The sequence below is a fragment of the Bombyx mori genome, chromosome 2, assembly GCF_030269925.1.
Source record: "Bombyx mori chromosome 2, ASM3026992v2".
NCBI lineage: Eukaryota > Metazoa > Arthropoda > Insecta > Lepidoptera > Bombycidae > Bombyx > Bombyx mori.
The window spans coordinates 1,515,167-1,538,972 of NC_085108.1; the positions used below are offsets into that span (position 1 = coordinate 1,515,167).

At 39.5% G+C, this 23,806-nt stretch overlaps 1 protein-coding gene across 2 annotated transcripts in view; it reads right to left on the reverse strand.

The window, feature by feature from the left end:
- Window positions 1-1,458: 1,458 nt before the first annotated feature.
- Window positions 1,459-23,806, reverse strand: part of Pdk (pyruvate dehydrogenase kinase) — a 63,445-nt gene continuing 41,097 nt past the window's right edge. Inside the window, exons 2-10 of one of the 2 annotated variants that reach the window (XR_009974570.1) lie at window positions 21,328-21,385; window positions 11,055-11,204; window positions 10,364-10,548; window positions 8,777-8,971; window positions 8,322-8,488; window positions 7,454-7,568; window positions 6,948-7,057; window positions 3,444-6,631; window positions 1,459-3,201 (exon numbers count right to left, since the gene is read on the reverse strand). Coding sequence is in view for 1 of the 2 variants with exons in the window: in NM_001114643.2 (NP_001108115.1) it covers window positions 6,461-6,631; window positions 6,948-7,057; window positions 7,454-7,568; window positions 8,322-8,488; window positions 8,777-8,971; window positions 10,364-10,548; window positions 11,055-11,204; window positions 21,328-21,385 (1,151 nt within the window). In the remaining variant the exon portion in view is untranslated. 2 annotated transcript variants of the gene reach the window in all.

The following is a 23,806-nucleotide window of genomic DNA, read 5'->3' on the forward strand; positions in this document are numbered from 1 at the left end:
TCATCCGTAAACAAAATTTTTCTATGAACTCCCTTTGCGTACCGCTTGAGTAGTTGTTTCGATTTTACCACCCTATTCTCTTTTAAATTATCAGTTAAGAAATGACCAGTACGTCTCTTATTGGCTGCAAGTCCTAAGTCATCTTTTAAAATACGCGACATGGTTCTAGGTGCTATCTTCATCTCCCGAGATAAAATCTTTTGCTTTCTTTATTTTGTGTAATGCAATTCGACAGCAATGCAAACAGCGATTCGGTTCTCTTTATCACCCCACTCCATTTTAATATCGCAAAATATTGTACAATGTATTGGCGCCAAAAGGAAAAAACTCGATGAGCAATCATATAAAAATGACAGATTCCAAATTCAAATGTAATGATTTGTTTATTTTTAATTGTAACAGTATTTATGGCCAGGCTAAGTATATTCAAGCACACCGAGGTAGCATTCATTCTCGACAGAGAGTTGAAAGTGTACGCACGATCACTGTAAATGACTCTGTAAGTGAAAAGTGGAAATAAATACAAGTTAAAGTGTAAAGTGACGCATTATTTAATTCCTGCTGACCTAAGCCCTTTAATAATTATCGACGTACGTCAAGCCTATTCATGGTACTTTTGCATCATGCATGGCCTTGGCGGGACGTACAGCAAGATGTAACGTGTATAGAACGCTTTATTATGTATTAAAGTTTGATTAGCATGTAAAAGTAATTTTATGGTCTTAGTGATTTTTTTTTCCTACCTAAGCTGGTAGCCTGGAGCGGCTATTTCAGCGTAACCGTAACTAGTAGGTGAGCTCACGGGGCTCAAACTTGACGACGATGCTAACACGAACCCTAGCAAGAGTCGTGCTTCGCAGAATCTACCACCGGATCCGAAACGCGAATCCGGCGAGAAACTCAGTGGGCTGTATCTGAGAGTTAATTTACTCGTCGAGCCCTTCGTCGCAAGCGACGGGTTCGACGAGAACGGTGACCGGTGCTTGAAGTACCTAGATATTTTACCTCGCCTGCATATCATCGGGTAGTCTTAGTGATGAAACCACTGAAGTATTTATTGGTCTATGGATGAAACTAGCGCGCGCGAAAGTTTAATTTCCTCTACCAACATAACTTAATCATGACAGTAGGTGTCTTTCAAGTTCCGGTGGCGTCTAGTGACTTCGATCTTTTTCCGGTCTTCTCTGGTTGTGTCTGGCGGCATTCGCCATTCGCATTTGGCGAAGTCCATACATCGTAAATATGGCCATCTACTTTGAGATGTGAGTTCTAAGATCTCCGTTTTTACAATACAAAGACAGACCCATCTTTCAAACTGACACGTATTACTGCTTCACGGCAGAAATAGGCAGGGCGGTGGTACCTACCCGCGCGGACTCGCAGGACGCCCTTACCACCAGCATATCTCAGAGGACATTCAATATATAAAAATGTCCACGGAAATAAAACAAATATGCATTCCTTTAAAATTTTTATTTATAAAATTATATCTTCTTTATCCTTAACAACTAAACATACAAACTAAATATTACACAAGCTTCTGGAATTAATTCATTATTAATAAAAAATAAAAAAAAACCAAAAGTAATATAAAATGCAAAAGTACTTAATAATTAATTAGGGTACATTCTGAGCTGCAATTGTTTGAGTATGAGTGAATATAGCCTTATCGTTTCAGTACGGTTTGAATTCAGTCCCACATATATCGTGGCCACTGAATAAATCCAATATAAAATTTAATTAGTATATTTAAATCAGTGATTCTCAAACTTTCTCATCGCGTTTTACATCACACAAAAATAAACTTTTACTGTTTTTAGTTTTTTAGTACTCAAAGGGACTCATTTTAATAATATATTTTGGTTATTATATTTGTTTCTTTACTTTTATGTTCATTTTCCATTAATTTTCAATTACAATTTGATGTTTTTTCATTTTAATATAAAAATGTGGATATTACTTCGGTTTTATCGAGTCTTAGACATCGCCCCTGGAGTTCAGTAATACCTATACAATTACAAAATGACATGGCTCACATTAATGGCGAGGGACACAGCTCTGATTGAGAATAACTGATAAAACACATGCACTAATTAAACTAATTTAAGTATGCATTTTTTTGTAAATAAGTTAATTCGTGATGTTCTTGCGAAATATTCGAAAAGTGTATTTATTTTTTAATTCTTTACTTTGAATATAATTTAATTTTTCATATAAAACTCATAGATGCAGTCAGATAAGTCAGATACGTCATATTAAGTTACGGGTCTTTTTGAAGTATTATCAAACTCAATATCATAAGTCAATACCATATCGAGGAGTGAAAAGCTAAATAGCCTTAAAGTGTCAGTAATATTTTGTGTTTACATGAGAGAGCCATTTAAAGTTTAAAATTTGGAAAAAAATATTATTTGAAACAAAAAAAAAAAACTTCTTCAGTTACTTGAATGGGGTGAACTTAATAAAAGTTCAATTAAAAACAATGGACTGCTGATGCTGATATTAAATAAAACGGACCTTTCATTACAAAGATAAATATCGCGTGTCAAGCGAATATTGCTTAAAACAAATTATATCCCTTTCATCGCTCGATATCATATAGTCAATATCAGTCTATAGTCAAAACGTTTATTTTATAGAAACTAAAAAATATATTTATGTAAAGTACATATCGACGCTTGAAAGGCAAACGTGACTAAGCGACAATAACTGCTTTGTACATAAATTATAGGCAATAACCATATTCGATGCGCAAAAAAATATATTTCTAGGTCTGTTAAAATCATTTAAATCCTACAGCTAGTTTTTTTTTTTTTTTTTTTATTGCCTTTGTAGGCAGACGAGCATATGGCCCACCTGATGGTGAGTGGTTACCGTCGCCCATGGACTTCAGCAATGCCAAGGGCAGAGCCAAGCCGCTGCCTACCGTAGATTCGTTAAAATATAATTTTTTTTCATGTATTTTAACTTTAAATTAGTCTACTGTAAAGTTTACGCATTGTCGCTTAGTCACGTTTGCCTTTCAAGCGTCGATATATAAAGTTAAGATGTGTAAGTAATAATTTCGTTATTGATAATGTGTATATTTATATTGAAAAGTACATTTTTTTATAGTATCGATAAACATTGTATCCAGGATTTTTGTTTCATTCTCTTATAGGTTGAACAATATCTGACAGGTCTGCTAGTATCTATACGTATCTAAAATTAAAAACGATTCACTTATTTGTTACCATATCGAGATCTCTTATAAGACTTTATAATTAATTTTAATGTTTAGCAATTAATTTATACTCATAAAACAATGCCAGTTTAAAAATATACATTTATTACTTCATACGGATGTATACCATTAAGATTCCTTTGCCTTTAGTCAATAGAACAACTTAGTAAAAACATATTAAGTTACACATAACCTTAATCACATATCACTATGTACTTACATTTGTATAATAAAATCATTATATATGATTATACTTAAAATTAAACATAATATCTTTGCCGAACTAATTTCAACCTCTCAGAATTAATTTGATTTCACTGTCATACGAATATGTCATTAACTTTTATTTTTTTTAACTTTTCATATATGAACTGTTTTCTATAAAATAAAACATAGTGTTGATTCGCGATTCAATGAAGCAATGTATCGATAATTTTTTTCTAATGCCTCTTGAGCAGCGCGCAATGAAAGACAAACAGATGAAGCGTGGGTTCAATGTCCTCGTGTTACACTAGCAATTTCATTTATATTAAGATGATTATGTTTGAAGTCGTCGTGGCCTAAAAGATAAGACGTCCGGTACATTAGTATGTAACGATGCACCGGTGTTCGAATCCCGCAGGCGGGTACCAATTTTTCTAACGAAATACGTACTCAACAAATGTTCACGATTGACTTCCACGGTGAAGGAATAACATCGTGTAATAAAAAAAATACCCGCAAAATTATAATTTGCGTAAATACGCGACATTTTAAGTCACAATTTTGCATCTCTACAGGAGAGCCATTGTAAGTTTAAAATTTGAAAAGATATCGTAACAAAAGCTTCTTCTTTAGCTATTTGAACGGAGTAAGCTTAATTGAAGTTCAATTAAAAACATCGAACTGTTGATGCTGATATCAAAATTACAAAGAAAAATGTCGCGTGTTAAGCGAAATGTCGCTTAAACTAAATAACCTTTCACCTCTCGATATCTTATCGTTTATCTATATATTAATACGTGAAGCAAAAACTTTGTATCCCTTTTTACGAAAATTGCGCGGACGGAGGAATATGAAATTTTCCACACTTATAGAGAATATCGAGAAGTGCACAATGCTAGTATTTTTTTTAAATAGTGCATAAAAGATACATTAAATCAATAAAGAAAACATTACACACACTACATACCATGTATTTGACGCACACACGCATGCATACTATTTATTGTCAAACTTTTGTTTTTGACGTCGGTGGTCAAATTGAGAATAGATTAAATATTGTTTGTCTGTATTAATATTTTTCTATAGTGTAGCCTTGGCGAAATTTGTGATTATAGAAGTATAAAATACAATCATAATAGTGTACAAACTTACGATTCCAATTAATTATAGTCGGATTTCGACTACTGCGGGACCTCTGGTAATGACAATTTAATGTTAGTCCAGTCTGAGAGGTTGAAACGATATAGAAATTATAATAAAAGTTAGAACCGAATGGTCGTTTTAAAACGAATATCACAATCGAATTTTAATTAAATAATAACTTTTAATAATTAATTGTCAACGTTAGAGGCACAAGGTCGATACGAGATGTCAATTTGACGAGATCGTATTAAAATATCGCGTGTGGGAAAATGTAACAAAGCCGCTTGACGTAACTCCTCGGGATCCTCCAAAAAGTTCACTGAGAAAGTCTCAGTTAATGAACACCATTTTACTGAGATTATATTTAATCCCATATCATCTCATTTCATTTCATGCCATGAAACATTTATCATATAAATACACTTAAATATAAAAGATTAGGCTGTATGGTGTGACGCCTTTGCCTTTCCAGTTGGAAAAATAAAACTACTACTACTTAAAACAATATGATTTTTTGATTGTTTAATTGTTTTTTTGTAGGAATCGACGTAAGAAATGCGAGATTCCGGCTTCTGTCATATTTGACAGATGTCAAAGAAACTGCTTAACTTGCCTAACTGCCTAACTTGACGTGCTTTTGGTTCGACCTCACGTCTCAATGTTGGGTCGTTCGCGTCGTGACGTATATGGACTGGGGCATCGACTTCACACCACCTGTCTACCCATCCGTGCGAGATTTGAATCGCGTATAATAACTGACTCGACCTTGTGATCCTAATGCTGACGTAAAATACATCTATTCCTAGTTTTTTTTTAATTATATATTATCTAGACTACTTTATTTTGTACACAATAGTTAATGACCAAACTATTCAGAAACATTTTTAAACTTCCCCTTATATTTAAGCTTCGCTTTGTCAACTTAGAAAAAAAATTAACAAATACTTTGACAAACGTCAAAGCTGTCAAACACGAACCATCGACAACGATTTTTCGGCAAACACTTTTTTTAAATTTTAAAGAAACAGTCCCGGTACAGCTTCCCTTAACCATATCCCACAGTCGTTGCTACATCGTCACTTATGCAAATTATGTATTTTTTTTTCAAGAGAGCCCTTTGAAAATTGAACATCTTATTACAATTAAATAGTTCTTCTCGACTAATGAAATGAAATTATTATAATATAAAAACTACAACTTTAAAACTTCATCAGTAAAAGCAAACCTCTCACTAATAACTGAGACAAAATGTATTTTCTTAAACTCAGTTCAGTTTGAACATAAATTTTGCATAAGTGACATTATTATTGGCATTATATATGCGGTATATGAAATTTTCGATATCACCACACAGACACACACAGCGAAAAACGTGTATATCTATAATGTCCCAAACAAAGTTCTATATAGGATCTTCAGAGTTGGGCAATAAAACCGAATCGTTAGGTCGTTCGGACTCGCCTCGTGGACTCGAGTTTTAGAGCGAGACGACCGACTATCGCTGTCTCTATCTCTGTGACGTCAGCATCGGAGAGGCCAAGCTAACAGAACTAGCATCATTGATGATGATCTGATGATGCAGAAAGTTGTACCTTTTTTTTGATTGCTTAGATGGGTGGACGAGCTCACAGCCCACCTGGTGTTAAGTAGTTACTGAAGCCCATAGACATCTACGACGTAAATGCCCCACCCACCATGAGATATAAGTTCTAAGCTCTCAAGTATAGTTACAACGGCTGCCCCCGCCTTTCAAGCCGAAACGCATTACTGCTTCACGGCAGAAGTAGGCAGGGTGGTGGTACCTACCCGCGCGGACTCACAAGAGGTCCTACCACCAGTAAAATCTGAATACCTGAATGGCGCCGGTCGGACTACTACCAGCCTAGGGGACTATAGGCTGTGCGATATCGGTGATGAGAGCGGAGACACTTTCTCCCTCCTGCACTGATTCGAGGAGTTGAGGGTGCCGGACCAGTCCGCCAGCTGGGACGAGGGGCGGTAGAACTTCGAAGACGTCTTATTGAAAACCGGCAGTAGTTCGTTGGCTTCGTTCGTTAGAGCCTGGTGGTAACGGTTAATATGATTTTAATGATATATATATACATATAAATAAAATTGAAGTGTCTGTTTGTAATACTGTTTTGCGGTAGGCAGAGACTTGGCTCTGCCCCTGGCATTGCTGAAGTCCAAGGGCGACAGTAACCATTCACCATCAGGTGGGCCGTATGCTCGTCTGCCTACAAGGGCAATGAAAAAAAGACCATCTTAGCATTTTATCGCCTGTCACTTGATGGGGACCGGCTTGAGTCGCCCATTCACAAGGAGAGGGTGGGATGAGGGAGGGTTGGTCAGCTACTGTCCTTAGTGTCTGGTGTACCTTGAGGTAGATGACGGCGTCCGTGCCGTAACCCTCGCACGATACCAGCACCAGGTCGCCGTGGAAGTACCGCGCGTACAGGCGAGAGATGGGCAGCCCGTATCCGTAACCTGCGAGATCAACGCACTGATTAGATATAATATGAAGCCGTCTTGGGGCTTGAGACGTGAGGTCGAAGAACTGTGTCTACAATTTTCCAGTTCATTTCTGATTTTAACAACAGATGGCAGATGGAAGTGGTTACTGGAGCCCATAGACATCTACAACGTAAATGCCACCACCCACCTTGAGATATAAGTTCTAAGGTCTCAGTATAGTTAGAACGGCTTATCCACCCTTCGAACCGAAACGCATTACTGTTTCACTGCAGAAATAGGCAGGGTGGTGGTACCTACCCGCGCGGACTCACAAGAGCTCCTACCACCAGTGCAAGTTGTTGTGCTGTTTTGATTGATATTGACAGGGTCGTCGACCTATGCTGCGTGACGTAAGAGGGTCTAGCTTACCCGCTAGCGGCACCGTGTGCGAGTCGGACTTGGAGGGCTGCGGCGCCGTGCTGTACATGTACTTGAACAGAAGCTCCGACACGCTGCGCGGGATGCCGCCGCCGCGATCAGACATCTGCAACAAGGGGACGGATTAGCGCTTCGCCAGGGGGGACCGCCGCTGACACTGGGGGACCGGGGTAGGGGGCCGCCCTTGACACTCTGGGGGGAGGGGACCGCCCTGACTCTCAAGGGGACCGGGGGAGGGGGCCGCCTCTGACACTCTGGGGGACCGAGGGGTGTATGACAAATGAACCTTCACGACGAAGGTCCTCTTAGCACATTGGGTTAGTGTTTACTGTCCATGCAGGCAGACGAGCATACGGACACCTAATGATGAATGGTCCCCGTCCCTGGACTAACGGTACACTTTTCCTTTGTTGCGATCTGTTGCTCGTGCCTATGTTTAATATTGTTCTTTGGACTTCCTACAGCTTTATCTGTGCCTTCTGTTGCTCCGTACTTTCTCCTTCTACTTCTCTTTCTCCTTCTAAATATACTGTGCAAATAGGAAATAAACTGCCTATCCTATTACGGACTCCTTAGTGTGAAACTGGTGACCCTACGAACTGTTTTTAAAATCAATAAAAAAATACGTTTCAGTTTTCTTTGCTGACGCTCCTTCGATTTGTGGCACACAAAGGCGCCTGTCTGTAGGAGTCACCACCGTCCTATCTACCTCTGCCACGAAGCAATATACTCGAAACTTCAATTACAAAAGTAGCATCAGATTATGATGTCCATGGACCACGGCGAGCCCGTAACACCGTAAACCAGTTTCTGCAATAAACTAAGACCCTTCATCCGTATGTGCCTTGCGTGCGTTCACCTTAACGGATATGTCCTCTTTCCCGTTGACGAGGTTAACTTGTATCGGCGGTGGGGCGGTGCCGTGGTTCTCCATGACGGCCCTCATGGCATTCTTGAATAGCTCAAACAGCATGTGGTAGAGGTGCGAGGGCACATACACTATGGGCATCGGGCGCAGACTCGACACTGGAACAATCGTTATAGGATATTCACAGGAGCCTTTCTTCTGCTTAGATAGGGAGACGATTAGGGCTTTTTTACTGAAAGTTTCTAATACAATTTTTTATTTATTTCCGCACGGCACGTCAAGTATAAAAGTTAAAAAAATCAAATAAAGTCAAGAGGTCAACGCCGCAGTTAAACTCTTGTCCGCCTCATAGATGTCCGTACCTTTTGCATTCAATACTTTGCTTTTATGATCACGAGTTTTAACAACAGAATGGCTTTATAACCGGTCTTCGTCACAGATCTTACCTCCGTCCTGCAGTACCTCCAACTCTGGTGAGGCTAGGTAGTATCTATCGCAGAGGAACCTTGCGTTCTCGTAGGCGTCTCTAACGACGGCCACGACGTCGCAGGCCGGGTCTATGGAGCCGATGTGACGGCCACCATTGCCGATCCCATTGACCGACGCCTGCTTGCCGCCAAGCTGCTCGCCAAACAACAGAGCTGCGTGCGGGAAGGTAAAACACGTCATTACGGATCCTCCCGATCCATTAACGGTGGTTTTAGGTACCTAAAGAACCGGCCATCGTTCTTGTCGAACCCGACGCTCGCGACGAAGGGCTCGACAAGTAAATTAACCCATAGATACAGCCCACTGAGTTTCTCGCCGGATCTTCGCAGTGGGTCGCGTTTCCGATCCGGTGGTAGATTCTGCGAAGCACTGCTCTTGCTAGGGCTATTGTTAGCAACACTCCAGTTTGAGCCCCGTGAGCTCATCTCAATGTCTAGGAGAAGCTTAAATAGCCTCTCCAGGCTATCAGCATAGGTAGGGGGGAAAAGGTGGGTAAATCGTAAAACTAGATACACGAACGACAACCAAGGCGTCATTTCAACAAGCTTAATTTTTTTTTTAAGACTGGCCCTAGCAAGAGCAATACTTCGGTGAATCTACTACTGGATCGGAAACGCGGCTCACTGAGAAGATCCGGCGAGAAACTCAGTGGGCTGTGTGTGTGGGTTAATTTACTCGTCGGGCCGAGCCGCAAGCGACGGGTTCGACGAGAACGATGCCCGGTAACACCCATTCATTAGCTTCATACTTAAATAGGGTTTTTCAATAACGACGTTCAAACTTTGACAGCTCATAGCGATCATCATGGTAAAGCAATTGCTGTCAAATTTGGCATGAACACATATTCAGTCGTGATATAATTGGTCCACCACGATACACCACCTACAGGGCGCGGCGGCCATTTGGCTGAAATTATATTCCATATACATAATGTCATCGAACACCCTTTAAAATTAATAAAAAAATTGTGGCAATATCACTTAAGCGGTTTTTTTTTTTAATTTGAGTTTTAAGTTCGAGTGCTCTTAATCAAAAATCCTTTATTAGTATGTATGTAATGGAAGCTTTAAACTGACAGGCGCTAGTGAAAGAGTTCGCGCCAGTTATTTGTTGCGTAATCTGAAAGGTAATTCCCGTTTTTTTTGCTTATATGGGAAGACGAGCTCACAGCCCACCTGGTGTTAAGTGGTTACTAGACCCCAGTTTTTACGCATATTATAATTTTGCGGGTTTGATTTTGATTACACGATGTTATTCCTTCACCGTGGAAGTCAATCGTGAGCACTTGTTGAGTACGTATTTTATTAGACAAATTGTTACCTGCCAGCGGGATTCCAACACCGTCGCATCGCTAGACACGAATGCACCGGACGTCTTATCCTTTAGGCCACGACGACTTCGAAACTCCCGGTTAAAAAAGGTCAATAAATTTTGTTCACCAGTCACCGGGACGACAGTGACATCTGGCCCTCAAGTCTGTCAGACCAGGGGCTTGCGATCTCTCTCCCCTGCCCCCTGCCCCCCATATTGACAAAAGTACTTACTGTGCTGGTTAATAAGCATCCGAATAGATATCCGACTCATGTAGAATCTGTCCAGGAAGTATTGTATGGAGTTCTCCGTTCCGGGATCAACTTCGTGAGACTCTTTCAGCTCTAGCACACCCTGGGCCATCGTCTGAACGACGTCAGCGTGCCGGTTCCTTATGTGGACAAGACGTTCGCAGAACCTGCGAAGGTTTCGTTTGAGAAATGATGAACATTTTTTTTCGGGACAGACATCTGTATATTAATACGTGAAGCAAAAACTTTGTAGCCTTTTTTATGAAAATTGCGCGGACGAAGGAGTATGAAATTTTCCACACACTTATAGAGAATATAGGGAAGGAGTGCAAAATGCATTTTTTTGTTTAATTATGCATAAAAAATACATCGATAATAAATTATTACAGACATTACCGTGTATTGGACTCAACCCATATACTCTTTGTTTACTGTCAAACTTTTGTTATTGTTTAAAGTCTATGGTCAAATTGAGAATAGATTAATATTGTTGGTCTTTAATATTATTTGTCTATAGTGTAATCTTAGCGAAATGTCTGGTTATAGAAGTAAAGTCTTTGACAATAGAACCATAATAATGTCCAAACTTATAATTCCAATTAATTACAATCAAATTTCGACTAATAGGGAACTACTAGTCTTTTTAATTATATGAATGGAAATAGTCTCTTACTGGGTCAGCGTCGGAGGATCTGGTTCCATCTGTTCAAAGCGTGTTATTTCCTCGAATGAGCGTTCGTACCATTGGTTGACTAAACCCACCGAAGGCATTCGAAGTAGGTTCTCAGGGAGTAACGCTATCTCCTTCATTATGTTCGCGAGCCTGAAAGAGAAAGACAGATGTTTGCTTATTTCGTATCCTAAAACTGGCGATGTATCGGACCCCTAATAATTGGTAGAATGACACGTCATTTCGGATCCTCCCGATCCACCAACGGTACTTTTAGGTACCACAAGCACCGGTCATCGTTCTCGACGAGTAAATTAACCCACAGACAGACACAGCCCACTGAGTTTCTCGCCGATCCGGTGGTAGATTCTGCGAAGCACGGCTCTTGCTAGGGTTCGTGTTAGCAACGTCGTCAGGTTTGGGATTTTTTTTTATTAGAAAGCTGACGCTTTCCGTATTTATTGTTTTAGTGTATATTAATTTGTTTTGGAATATCTTTCTTTTTTCTATTTGAAGTCGGTTTTTGTTAAAGCATGTCTATTTACAATTATAAGGAATTAAAATTACAGTGCTTGTTGATTTAAGTTTTATTCCGTAGTATTTAGGGTAGCGAGTAAAAACCCGTAGACACAATAAGGTGGAAGTCACCTTGAGATATAACGTCGGAGTTTCAAATGCACAGCGTTTGCCTCAACCTCGTGGGGGTGATGATAGTACCAACCCGTGCAATTACAGTAGGTACGACGAATTACGCTATAAAATTTGCGAAATAAAAAAAGTACACACGCGCGGGATTCGAACACCGGCCCGGTCGCATCGAGCACACCGGTCGTCTTACCCTTTAGGCCACGACGATACTCAGAACCCTAGCCTAATACTATATTTAAAACATACATGTACTAGTTCAGTGTGCTTAGTGCGAGTTTTTTAACGTTCTCGATAGCGTAAAAGTTAACTCAAATTTGTATGGAGTTGGAACGTTTGCCTGCGTTTGCCGCTAGGGGCGCTGTTGCAGCTGCATATCAATTTAAGTTAACTTTTACGCTAACGAGAACGTTTAAAAACTCGTACTAAGCGCACAGATCGCGAAAACAACCTAGACCCGTTACAGCGGCTGGAGTCACTAGACCAGAACGAGGTGATAATAAATAATAGTTTAAAAAAACTAACAAAACACGCTTTTATAGAAAAACCCACTAAAAAATTTAAAATAAATTTTAATAAATTTAAATACAAAATAGTTTTTTTTTTATTTATTGCTTAGATGGGTGGACGAGCTCACAGACCACCTGATGTTTAGTGGTTACTGGAGCCCATAGACATCCACAACGTAAATGCGCCACCCACCTTGAGATATAAGTTCTAAGGTCTCAAGTTTAGTTACAACGGCTGCCCCACCCTTCAAACCGAAACGCATTACTGCTTCACGGCAGAAATAGGTAGGGTGGTGGTACCCACCCGCGCGGACTCACAAGAGGTTCTACCACCAGTAATAGTGTAAGAAAAAATGATTTTATTGTAAAAAAAGCGTGGGCGGCTTTTCAGGATATTATCAAAATAACCCTTCTACTCATATCTGTTCATAAAATATTTTTAACTACTGATACCATGCATCTCACGCTCTACGCCAGCGTATTAAAAAACAAATAGAATATAATTTATAAAATCAATTACGACAAACACAAAAACAGTCTAATTTCATTGCAGCAATAAAACAAATTAAAATTTTATTTTTAATTGCTTTGTTTACTGAAATTATTCCAGTGATGAGCGTTTATTAGTATTTCCTTATCAGCATACGGGTTGCAATTATTGTTTATATTTGTGTGGTAATGTTTCCAGTGACCAGAATACGCAGACCCCTCAGATATGAGGTTAAAGTTTCGATTCAGTGATTCTGGTCGAATTCCGGTCATTATATTGATTACATTTAAAATTGCGTTATATTATTTACAGGCGAAAACGGTACCTATGTATTTCAATCGCCCCGCGCTGGTCAGCGTAAAAGACATTTGATATTCGTGGTCAGATTGTTCGATAGGATTGTTCAGGAAACATCAAGTTATCTCTACCGGTCGATATAAAAGGTTAAATTCTCTTGAAGCTTTAAGTCGGAAAAAAAATATCTCCTACTTACGCCGAAAGTTCGGTTTTCCTCCCGCTGTACAGGGAAGAAAGTCTAACTTTACTCCCGCTGTACAGGGAAGAAAGTCTAACTTTACTCCCGCTGTACAGGGAAGAAAGTCTAACTTTACTCCCGCTGTACAGGGAAGAAAGTCTAACTTTACTCCCGCTGTACAGGGAAGAAAGTCTAACTTTACTCCCGCTGTACAGGGAAGAAAGTGTAATTTTTCCTCCCTGGGTACTGACAAGTGCGCATGCGCGTTAGTGTCTACGTCTGCTCTCACGCACCTAAAATTCTCCGCCATTGTTGTGCTCGGGTAATTTGCAATATTGTGTTTAATATAAAAGTGAAATAAACAAAAGGCAATAAAATTTAATAGTGAAGTATTAAACAAAGATGAGTTCATCAGACAGTTCTTATTCAATTAGTAGTAATTTATTTAAAAACTAAAAAACAGTATTGTACAGTAATTGTTTTTTTATGAGTATGGGTTCTCCCATGGTGTACAATGTACTATATTTACTTAAATGAGTGTACGTGTATACGGCCCACCAGGTGTTTAGTGGTTAACGGAACCCATAAACATCTACAAAGTTATATCCCGCCACCCATCTTGATTTTACAGTACAATGGCTGCTCCACACTTCAAAGCGAAACGCATTACTGCTTCACAGCGGAAATAGGCAGTGTGGTGGTACGTACCAATGCGAATTCACAAGATGTCCCACCACCAGTACTATAAACAATATGTTATTTGCCACGACACAAGTCTACTCGTAATCTTCTTCTACTTTTTTTTTTAAGTATGGCAATTGGCTTCTTGCTATGTCAATTGTTGCCAGTTTCGAGTTTAGGAAAATCTTCAATTATTGTAAACATACAAATGTTCTGTTTTATGGAGCGAAATGTGATGAAGGCGATTTATTTGAGGACCGGGGTGGGTATTTAATTACGAGATGAAATGAAGGCTCAGTATAATGATGGCTATTTACTGAGACTTCAGTGGACTTTTTGTAGGAACCGGAGAAGCTACGTCCAACGGCTTTGCTTCATTTTCCCATGCTTGTACACTTTCACAGATACTAAACGGTTAATAAACCACCGTTATTACACATTTAAACCTGAAGAAACACTAAATAGACAAAATAAAACAGTTCACATAACTTTACTCTTCGCATACTTACTCCCAGGCGGGTACCAATTTTTCTAATGAAATACGTACTCAACAAATGTTCACGATTGACTTCCACGGTGAAGGAATTACATCGTGTAATAAAAACCAAACCCGCAAAATTGTAATTTGCGTAATTACTGGTAGCAGGACCTGTAGTGATTCAGCGCGGGTGGGTACTACCACCCTGCCTATTTCTGCCGTGAAGCAGTAATGCGTTTCGGTCTGAAAGGTGGGGCAGCCGTTGTAACTATACTGAGATTTTAGAACTTATATCTCAAGGTGGGTGGCGCATTTACGTTGTAGATGTCTACGGGCTCCAGTAACCACTTAACACCAGGTGGGCTGTGAGCTCGACCACCGACCTAAGAAAAAAAAAAAAACCCTCCCCAAAACTCTCCTGCTCTTTTCTTCCTACCTATTCTAGTAACGTCGAGGGGTTATACTAGATTCGTTGAGCGAGTAGGTGAGCTCACGGTGCTCTAACGTGGTGACGTTGCTAACACTAGCCCTACCAAGGGCAGTGCTTCGAAGAAATGGCCGCCGCGCCTCCACTGTAGATGGTGTATCGTGGTGGACCAATTATATCACGACTGAATATGTGTTCGTGCCAAATTTGACAGCAATTGCTTTACCATGATGATCGCTATGAGCTGTCAAAGTTTGAGCGTTGCTATTGAAAAACCCTATATAAGTATGAAGCTAATGAATGGGTGTTACCGGGCATCGTTCTCGTCGAACCCGTCGCTTGCGGCTCGGCCCGACGAGTAAATTAACCCACAGACACAGCCCACTGAGTTTCTCGTCGTATCTTCTCAGTGGGTCGCGTTTCCGATCCGATGGTAGATTCAGCGAAGTACTGCTCTTGCTAAGGCCAGTGTTAAAAATAAAAAAGCTTGTTGAAATGACGCCTTGGTCGTCGTTGTTCGTGTATCTATTTTTACGATTTACCCTCCTTATTTTTTCCAACCTATGCTGATAGCCTTGTGAGGCTATTTCAGCTTCTCCATGACGTTTAGGTGAGCTCACGGTGCTCTAACGTGGTGACGTTGCTAACACTGGCCCTAGCAAGAGCAGTGCTTCGCAGAATCTACCACCGGATCGGGAACGCGACCCACTGAGAAGATCCGGCGAGAAACTCAGTGGGCTGTCTTTACTCGCAATAGCGGCGTTGCATCACCGTTGAAACACGACAAACTCAATCAATGTGTATCGTGGTGAGAATCCGTCAAATAGTGCTCACATGGCACACACATGTAGACGGCCGCGAAACTTTAAACCAATATGTCAAACTAAAGCCGGTTACAAGTTTAAATAAATAATAGTTAATAATAAACTAACAAAATACGCTTTTATAGAAAATCCAACAAAAAAATAGAAAATAAATTTTAATAAATTTGATTTAAAAATAGTGTAAGAAAAAATGTATTTATTATAAAAAAAAAGCGTGGGGTGCTTTTCAAGATGTTGATTTATTATTATTGATTAATTTATTTTCTTTTTTTAGTTGGATTTTCTATAAAAGCGTATTTTGTTAGTCTTTTTAAACTATTATTTATTTATCATTTTTTAATTGAATTTCTATTTTTTCAATATTTATTTTTAATATTGAACAGTCATCGGTCCTTAATAAGTATTCCATATCTCGAGTTAATCCGACTTTTTCAAGGGGTTCAAAATCATGTTCAAAGATTCCGTTACAAACATACATACGTCTGAAGCTAATAAAAGCGTATTAAAAAAGGGCAAATGAGTCGTCTATTATCAAAGGTGGCAATCTGTGCATTTGGACAAAAAATTTTTATTGATATGTCAATACAGATTTATTTGAATATAATCGTCTCCTTCAAAGAATACGGTTCAAAACCTGCATTATATAAAGGTTAATAGTTAACCTGTTATTTATCTAAGATGTCGTTCCGAAGAGTTTTGTGACTGCCAATGGAATACAAAGTCAATAATTCGTTTTTCTGATTTACCAATCATTGTCCAAAAGTCAGATTGCCGCCTTTGATAATAGTCGACTCAAATATAAAATTGAAATGGGCTTTATTTAATTGGCTCTAGGTATCTTGATTTTATCGATGTAGAGACACGTCACGTTTGTATAATCCGTTCAGTGTTTGACCTTGAGGAATAAACGTAAACAATGCGTCATACCTCTACAGCTTTATCGGTAGGGAGGGGAAGAGACGATTATCGGAATGCTGAATTATCGATAATTTTTAATATCAATAGAAATTTTGTATCGATTTTAAACTATTGTCTTTCGCAATTTTTATAAGTAATTAATTGTTCGTTTTCTTTTTTAAGTGCTCACAATAAACAGACAGATTCGCGCTACGAAAATCCACAGATATGGTATTGTGAGATTGAAATTTCAATTCTATTGTGTGACAGCCACCCCGAATTTCACATTCGTACGCTTGTAATGCCGTAATGAAGGCACGGTAATTAGTATTACGACTTACCTGTACTCACAATCCACTCAAAATAATTCTGCATATTTCATTTTCATTGCCCAATATTATTTATTAATCGTTTAAGTCGGTTTGCGAAAATACATGAACGGTACCGTTCTAATACCTACTAGTGATGGGCTAAGCTGAGTGATCACTGATGGTCATGAACGTCAGCGATGTTTCAATCAAGCCGCTACCTAACCTAAATAAGTCGACCGACTTACGGCTGATAGTCTAAATTAATACAAGACACATTGTATCCGAGAATAGACTTACAGGAAACCACTAATAAAACAATTAAAATGAAATCGCATATATGGGATATGATTATATTTAAATGATGAAAACGATTTAGTTATCTCATTTTAGTGATGAATAAATGATTTGTATTTAAGACTAGCTGACCCGGCAGACTTCGTAGTGCCTCAATCGATAAATAAAAGACCTAAACTTTTGTATAAAATAAACTTAAAACAAACAAAAGGAATCCATCCGTCGGAGGGCACCTCAAAGGAAAAACAAAATTGTTATTTTTATTTAATTCCGAGCTTTTTCATATTTATCTACCTTTTAAACCTTCTCTGGACTTCCGCAAATAATTCAAGACTAAAATTAGCCAAATCGGTCTAGCCGTTCTCGAGTTTTAGCGAGACTAACGAACAGCCATTCATTTATAGCGATATAGATAGATAACCTAAATATAGCACTTAATGAATGACATTTCATAGTTGTAGTTTAATGTAAGATCGTAAGTATAATCTATGCTTAGTTGATCCTTTATATGGCCCCGAATGACGTCACTTGTAGTTACGTTCGGTTCAATTCGAGTTTTGCAACTTGTGAGGTAATTTCGAAAAATAATCACAAATCAAGTTCCTATTATGTAAGCACCACATTTTACTGGTGGATAATGAAGACAGAGCGTGTCTCTAGTACAATATTGCGGTCATCGATTTTCACATTTCAATTACTTTTTTAATAAACGATGTTTCTTCTTCGCCATGGTAGTCATTCGTGAATAGTTGTTAAGTACGTATTCAATTAGAAAAAATTGCGGCCGTTTCTGGGATTCGAACACCGTTGCATCGTTTGATACGACTGCACCGGGCGTCTTATCCTTTAGGCCATCGCGAAGAAAATGTATAATGTTTTCAAGGTTCATGCTTTTTTATTTTATTGCTTAGATGGGTGGACGATCTAAGAGCCCACCTGGTGTAAATGCGCCACCCACCTTGAGATATAAGTTCTAAGGTCTCAAGTATAGTTATGCGTATTCGAGTTTTATTTATTTCATTATAATTATAAATAGCTGGACAGATACGGGCATATGTATATAGTATAGCTGTCACATCATCCCGAGTCACACTGGCTATAAATATACCTTATATTATTTTCTTTGATGTAATTTACAAAATCATCAAATAATTTAATGTATTTTATTTTTATCGAATAATGCACAACACTATTAAATCTTCAATGAAACGTCCGACTAATATTTTATAAATGCGAAAGTTTTGCGAAGTGTGAATGTTTGTTGTTTTGTTCGCGGTACTGGACATATATTTTGATGACATTTCAGTCTATTATGTTTGTTTTTTTGTATTGGAATGTTTGCAGACGCGCACATAGATTGTTTTTACGCTACCATGCGTAAGAGGTGTGCATCTCTGGTAAGCAGAGTGAGGGCCAGCTCCAACAGTATCCTGAGCATGATCGCAAGCAGGCTGGACTGTGTATACGTGGGTCGCTGTGGTGCCATCTCCCATGGGATGTTACGACAGTAATTCGTTGTGATGTAAATATAACTACTAACATAGGTCTAAGTCTTATTAACAATTTATATGAGTCATGGTTACTTGCAATAAAAACATTATTATTATTATTAAATATCTTAGACGTCAGAATTAGAGCATACGCTATATTACATAGCGACATGCGACAGATGGCAAGCGGTTGCCATAAATCCGATCTATATATTAATACGTGAAGCAAAAACTTTGTATCCCTTTTTACGAAAATTGCGCAGACGGAGGAGTATGAAATTTTCCATACTTATAGAGAGAATATAGAGGCGAAGTGCACAATGATAATATTTTTTTTAAAATAATGCATAAAAGATACATTAAATCAATAAAGAAAACATTACACACACTATATACCATGCACGCATGCATACTATTTATTGTCAAACTTTTGTTTTTGACGTCTGTTGTCAAATTGAGAATAGATTAAATATTGCTTGTCTGTATTAATATTTTTTTATAGTGTAGTCTTGGCGAAATTTGTGATTATGGAAGTATAAAATACAATCATAATAGTGTACAAACTTACAGTTCCAATTAATTATAGTCGAATTTCAACTACTGCGGGACCTCTAGTTTGGGATAGATATTTGTTGACAGTGGCTTGACTATGTCCCTGGCATAGACAATGTCTATCTGGCGGGTTAGATTCCCAGTCTGAGTGTTTAATATCTATTTACATTTTAAACTTATATAAGTATGTTTATCAGTCTACCCATAGTAACACACATAGCATAGGGAATTTTAAATTGGGACCGCATGATCGTGCGTGATTTGTTCCCTGCTATTTATTATTTACTGATTATTAAAATCGAAACGGCACAATTATAATACACGTACTTACGTGAGGTAGGACGAATTATGAGTTCATATGTTATAAATTGGTATGTAACGCACACATTTTTGATAATCGGATTTGTTTGATCTTCATCTGGGTAGTTTAATATATGTCTCTAATATATGTCTGGGTAGTATACTGGTGGTAGGACCTCTTGTGAGTCTGTGGGTACCACCACCCTGCCTATTTCTGCCGTGAAGCAGTAATGCGTTTCGGTTTGAAGGGCAGCCGTTGTATACTTGAGACCTTAGCACTTATATCTCAACGTGGGTGGCGCATTTGCGTGATGTCTATGGGCTCCAGTAACTACTTAACACCAGGTGGGCTGTGAGCTCGTCCACCATTTATATTCGGTTATTATTATTATTGCCTCAAGGCGGCATTGACATTGTCATGTCTATGGATTTCGGTGACCGCTTAAGGTATGCCATAAGCTCTTTCATCTATCAACGCAAAAAACAGACGCGCACCGTGACCTTCGCTTTTATAACCTTCAATAATTGCTGTATCATCATCACATGAACTTGCAATGAGCAGATTTATCTGTATCAAAACTATTTACAAAAAAAAATTTGACAATAAATTTTGGCTAAACATTTTTTTTTGTTTATGGAGGGTAGATTTAAAAAAATATTAGTTGAGTGACAAACATGGCGTCGTCAAAGGTCACCGAACTCCGTATCGGGACACGACTTTGTCGTTGTTTCTTTAAGGCCGTTATACACTTCAGCTGAAGTGTTTATTATTGATAACATGTAAGGTAAGCATTTGTTTTTGTTAACCGACTTGGAAATAACAAGGTTATCCAGTGAAGCCGAATGAAATGAAAGTGACAAAAAAATGACTACATTTTTTTATTGCTTAGATGGGTGGACGAGCTCACAGCCCACCTGGTGTTAAGTGGTTACTGGAGCCCATAGACATCCACAACGTAAATGCGCCACCCACCTTGAGATACAAGTTCTAAAATCTCAGTATAGTTACAACGGCTGCCCCGCCCTTCAAACCGAAACGCATTACTGCTTCACGGCGGAAATAGGCAGGGTGGTAGTACCCACCTGCGCGGACTCACAAGAGGTCCTACCGCCAGTAATTACGGAAATTATAATTTTGCGGGTTTGATTTTTATTACACGATGTTATTCCTTCACCGTGGAAGTCAATCGTGAACATTTGTTGAGTACGTATTTCATTAGAAAAATTGGTACCCGCCTGCGGGATTCGAACACCGGTGCATCGCTCAACACGAATGTATCTATGTTTAAGGTAATAAGGTAAAAGTCAAGGTGAACTCTGCCGATGCCGGTACCAAGCCCGGATAAGAAAAGAGGAAGGTTGAGTTGGAGTCTGACTTTTCCACCGTACAACAGTCAACGCCGAATGTCTGGCGGCGGTTAATTAGCAGTACTACAATAAGGCTTAAGCGGCCTCGAAGGACTAAATCTCTCCCAAAAGCACTTCCGTGGAAAGACGCGGGACCAATGTGTATTTACCCGAGAAATCCTTATGAGGTCACGTCCCTCAGCATTAAGGATTATCGACGCCAAGAGGAGGAGAAAGGTCATGGTAATCTAAACGTCTGCGTTTTTTTTTATTGCTTAGATGGGTGGACGAGCTCACAGCCCACCTAGTGTTAAGTGGTTACTGGAGCTCATAGACATCTACAACGTAAATGCGCCACCCACCTTGAGATATAAGTTCTAAGGTCTCAGTATAGTTCCAACGGATGCTCCACCCTTCAAACCGAAACGCATTACTGCTTCACGGCAGAAATAAGCAGGGCGGTGGTACCTACCCGCGCGGACTCACAAGAGGTCCTACCACCAGTAAAAATACTGTACTCCCTATGGCAGAAAAAACGATTAATAACAGTACGTACCTGACTGGTAGCTCCTTCTTTAGGAACGTGAATGATTTGCTCTCGCAAGCGTTCAGACCTGGAAAGAAAAAAAAAGTCAATCTTTTTTTTCTTCTACCTATGCTGATAGCTATGAAAATGCTATGTGCAGAGTATTGAGCGGTAGGCAGCGACTTGGCTCTGCCCCTGGTATTGCTGAAGTCCATGGGCGACGGTAACCACTCACCTTCAGATGGGCCGTATGCTCGTCTGCTTACAAGGGCGATAAAAAAAAATAGATATGAAAAATATGTGAAAATAAGCTCAGCAATAGAAGGGTTAAATTGACTATTTTCTCGCAAACCGAAGATGTTAGAAATCCGCTTTCGCGCCGACGGCTTAGAAAATTTATCTGTCGCTCCCAGCTGTAAGAGTTTAACGGTTGTCTTCACAGATTTTACTTGATTTACTTGTAATAGGAAAATCCGATCGCGCTCTGCTGCAATCGTAAAATTTATTTACGGCCTTTTATTGGAACTTTGGCCTTCTGTGGGACTTTTTTATTGCTTAGGTGGGTGGGCGCGCTCAGGGCCCACCTGATTTTAAATGGTTACCCGAGCCCATAGACATCTACAACGTAAATGCCGCCACACACCTTGAGATACAGTTCTAAGTTTCTCAGTATAGTCACAGCGGCTGCCCCGCCCTTCAAACCGAAACGCATTACTGCTTCACGGCAGAAATAGGCGGAGCGGTGGTACCTACCCGTGCGAACTCACAAGAGGTCCTACCACCAGTAATTACGCAAATTATAATTTTGCGGGTTTGATTTTTATTGCACGATGTTATTCCTTCACCGTGGAAGTCAATCGTGAACATTTGTTGAGTACGTATTTCATTAGAAAAATTGGTACCCGCCTGCGGGATTCGAACACCGGTGCATCGCTTTTATTGGAACTACTCCAGCGCCATCTGTGGTACGTTTATGGGACTTTTTTATTGCTTAGGTGGGTGGGCGCTTGGAGAAGCTAATGGTGACTGGCAAAGTGAACGGAAGAAGACCACGAGGTAGAGGCCCGACACGTTGGACTGACCAGATCCGCACTATTCTCGACACCACAGTTCGAGATGCTCTACACTCGGCGGCAGATAGAGGCAAATGGCGTGGAATGGTGCGTAATAAACACTTGTTGCGAGAAGGTGGTCACGACCCTCAGTATTGAGGAAACCGAAGCAAGAAGAAAGGGTGGGCGCGCTCACGGCCCACCTGATTTTAAATGGTTACCGGAACCCATAGACATCTACAACGTAAATGCCGCCACCCACCTTCAGATATGACTTCTAAGGTCTCAGTTATTACATTTTTATTTTTGTGACGGTGGTGGGTGGGTGGACGAGCTGACAGCCCAGCTGGTGTTAAATGGTTACTGGAGCCCACAGCCATAGCCCCCTTGAGATATAAGTTCTAAGATCTCAGTTAGTTACAACGGCTGCCCCGCCCTTTAAACCGAAACGCATTACTGCTTCACGGCAGAAATAGGCAGGGCGGTGGTACCTACCCGTGCGGACTCACAAGACGTCCTAGCGCCAGTAAAAAATTACAGTAAATTTAATTATAATTGAATTACAGTAAATGCGTGTTATTTCACAGAACTGAGCAGGTTTGGGCCGCGTTAATCTTCGCAATCTATATATAAATAGACAAAGACAAAACAAATAACATTTTCTCGTGTGATTGTCGAACGCTTTTTTTGTTTAGCAACTATTGATGAGTATCATGTATATTTTGGCAAATTGAAAACGTTACACGCAAAATAATCGAGTTCTTCAAGGTCGAATTTCGGTAATTTTACGAGACGCCAATAAATAAAAATGCAATATTTTTTTAATTATCAAATTATCTATACATATAAATAAAATTAGAGTGTCTGTTTGTAATATTGAAATAACCCCTTTTTACTGCATGCACATGAATATGTATACGGTACATATACCAAAATAACTTTTTTTACAATTTGTGTCTGTCTGTTTGTTCCGGCTAATCTCTGGAATGGCTGGACCGATTTTCACGAGACTTTCACTGATAGGTAGCTGATGATACAAGGAGTAACTTAAGCTACTTTTTTAAAACTAACTTCGCCTCGCGGCGTCACCCTCGGTACGACAATAACCGCGGGTAAACTCAGACTCAGACTCAGCTATCAATAATAAAATTTAATGTTTCCGAAGCGAAGCGAGGGCGTGTCGCTAGTCAATAATAAAATTTAATGTTTCCGAAGCGAAGCGAGGGCGGGTCGCTAGTATAAAATAATCCCCCACGGTGCTTTTAGGTACTACAAGCACCGGTCACCGTCTTCGCCGAACCCGTCGCTTACGACGAAGGGCTTGACGAGTGAATTAACCCATAGACAGAACCCACTGAGTTTCACGCCGGATCTTCTCAGTGGGTCGCGTTTCCGATCAAGTGGTAGATTCTGCGAAGCACTGCTCTTGCTAGGGCCATTGTTAGCAACACTCCCGG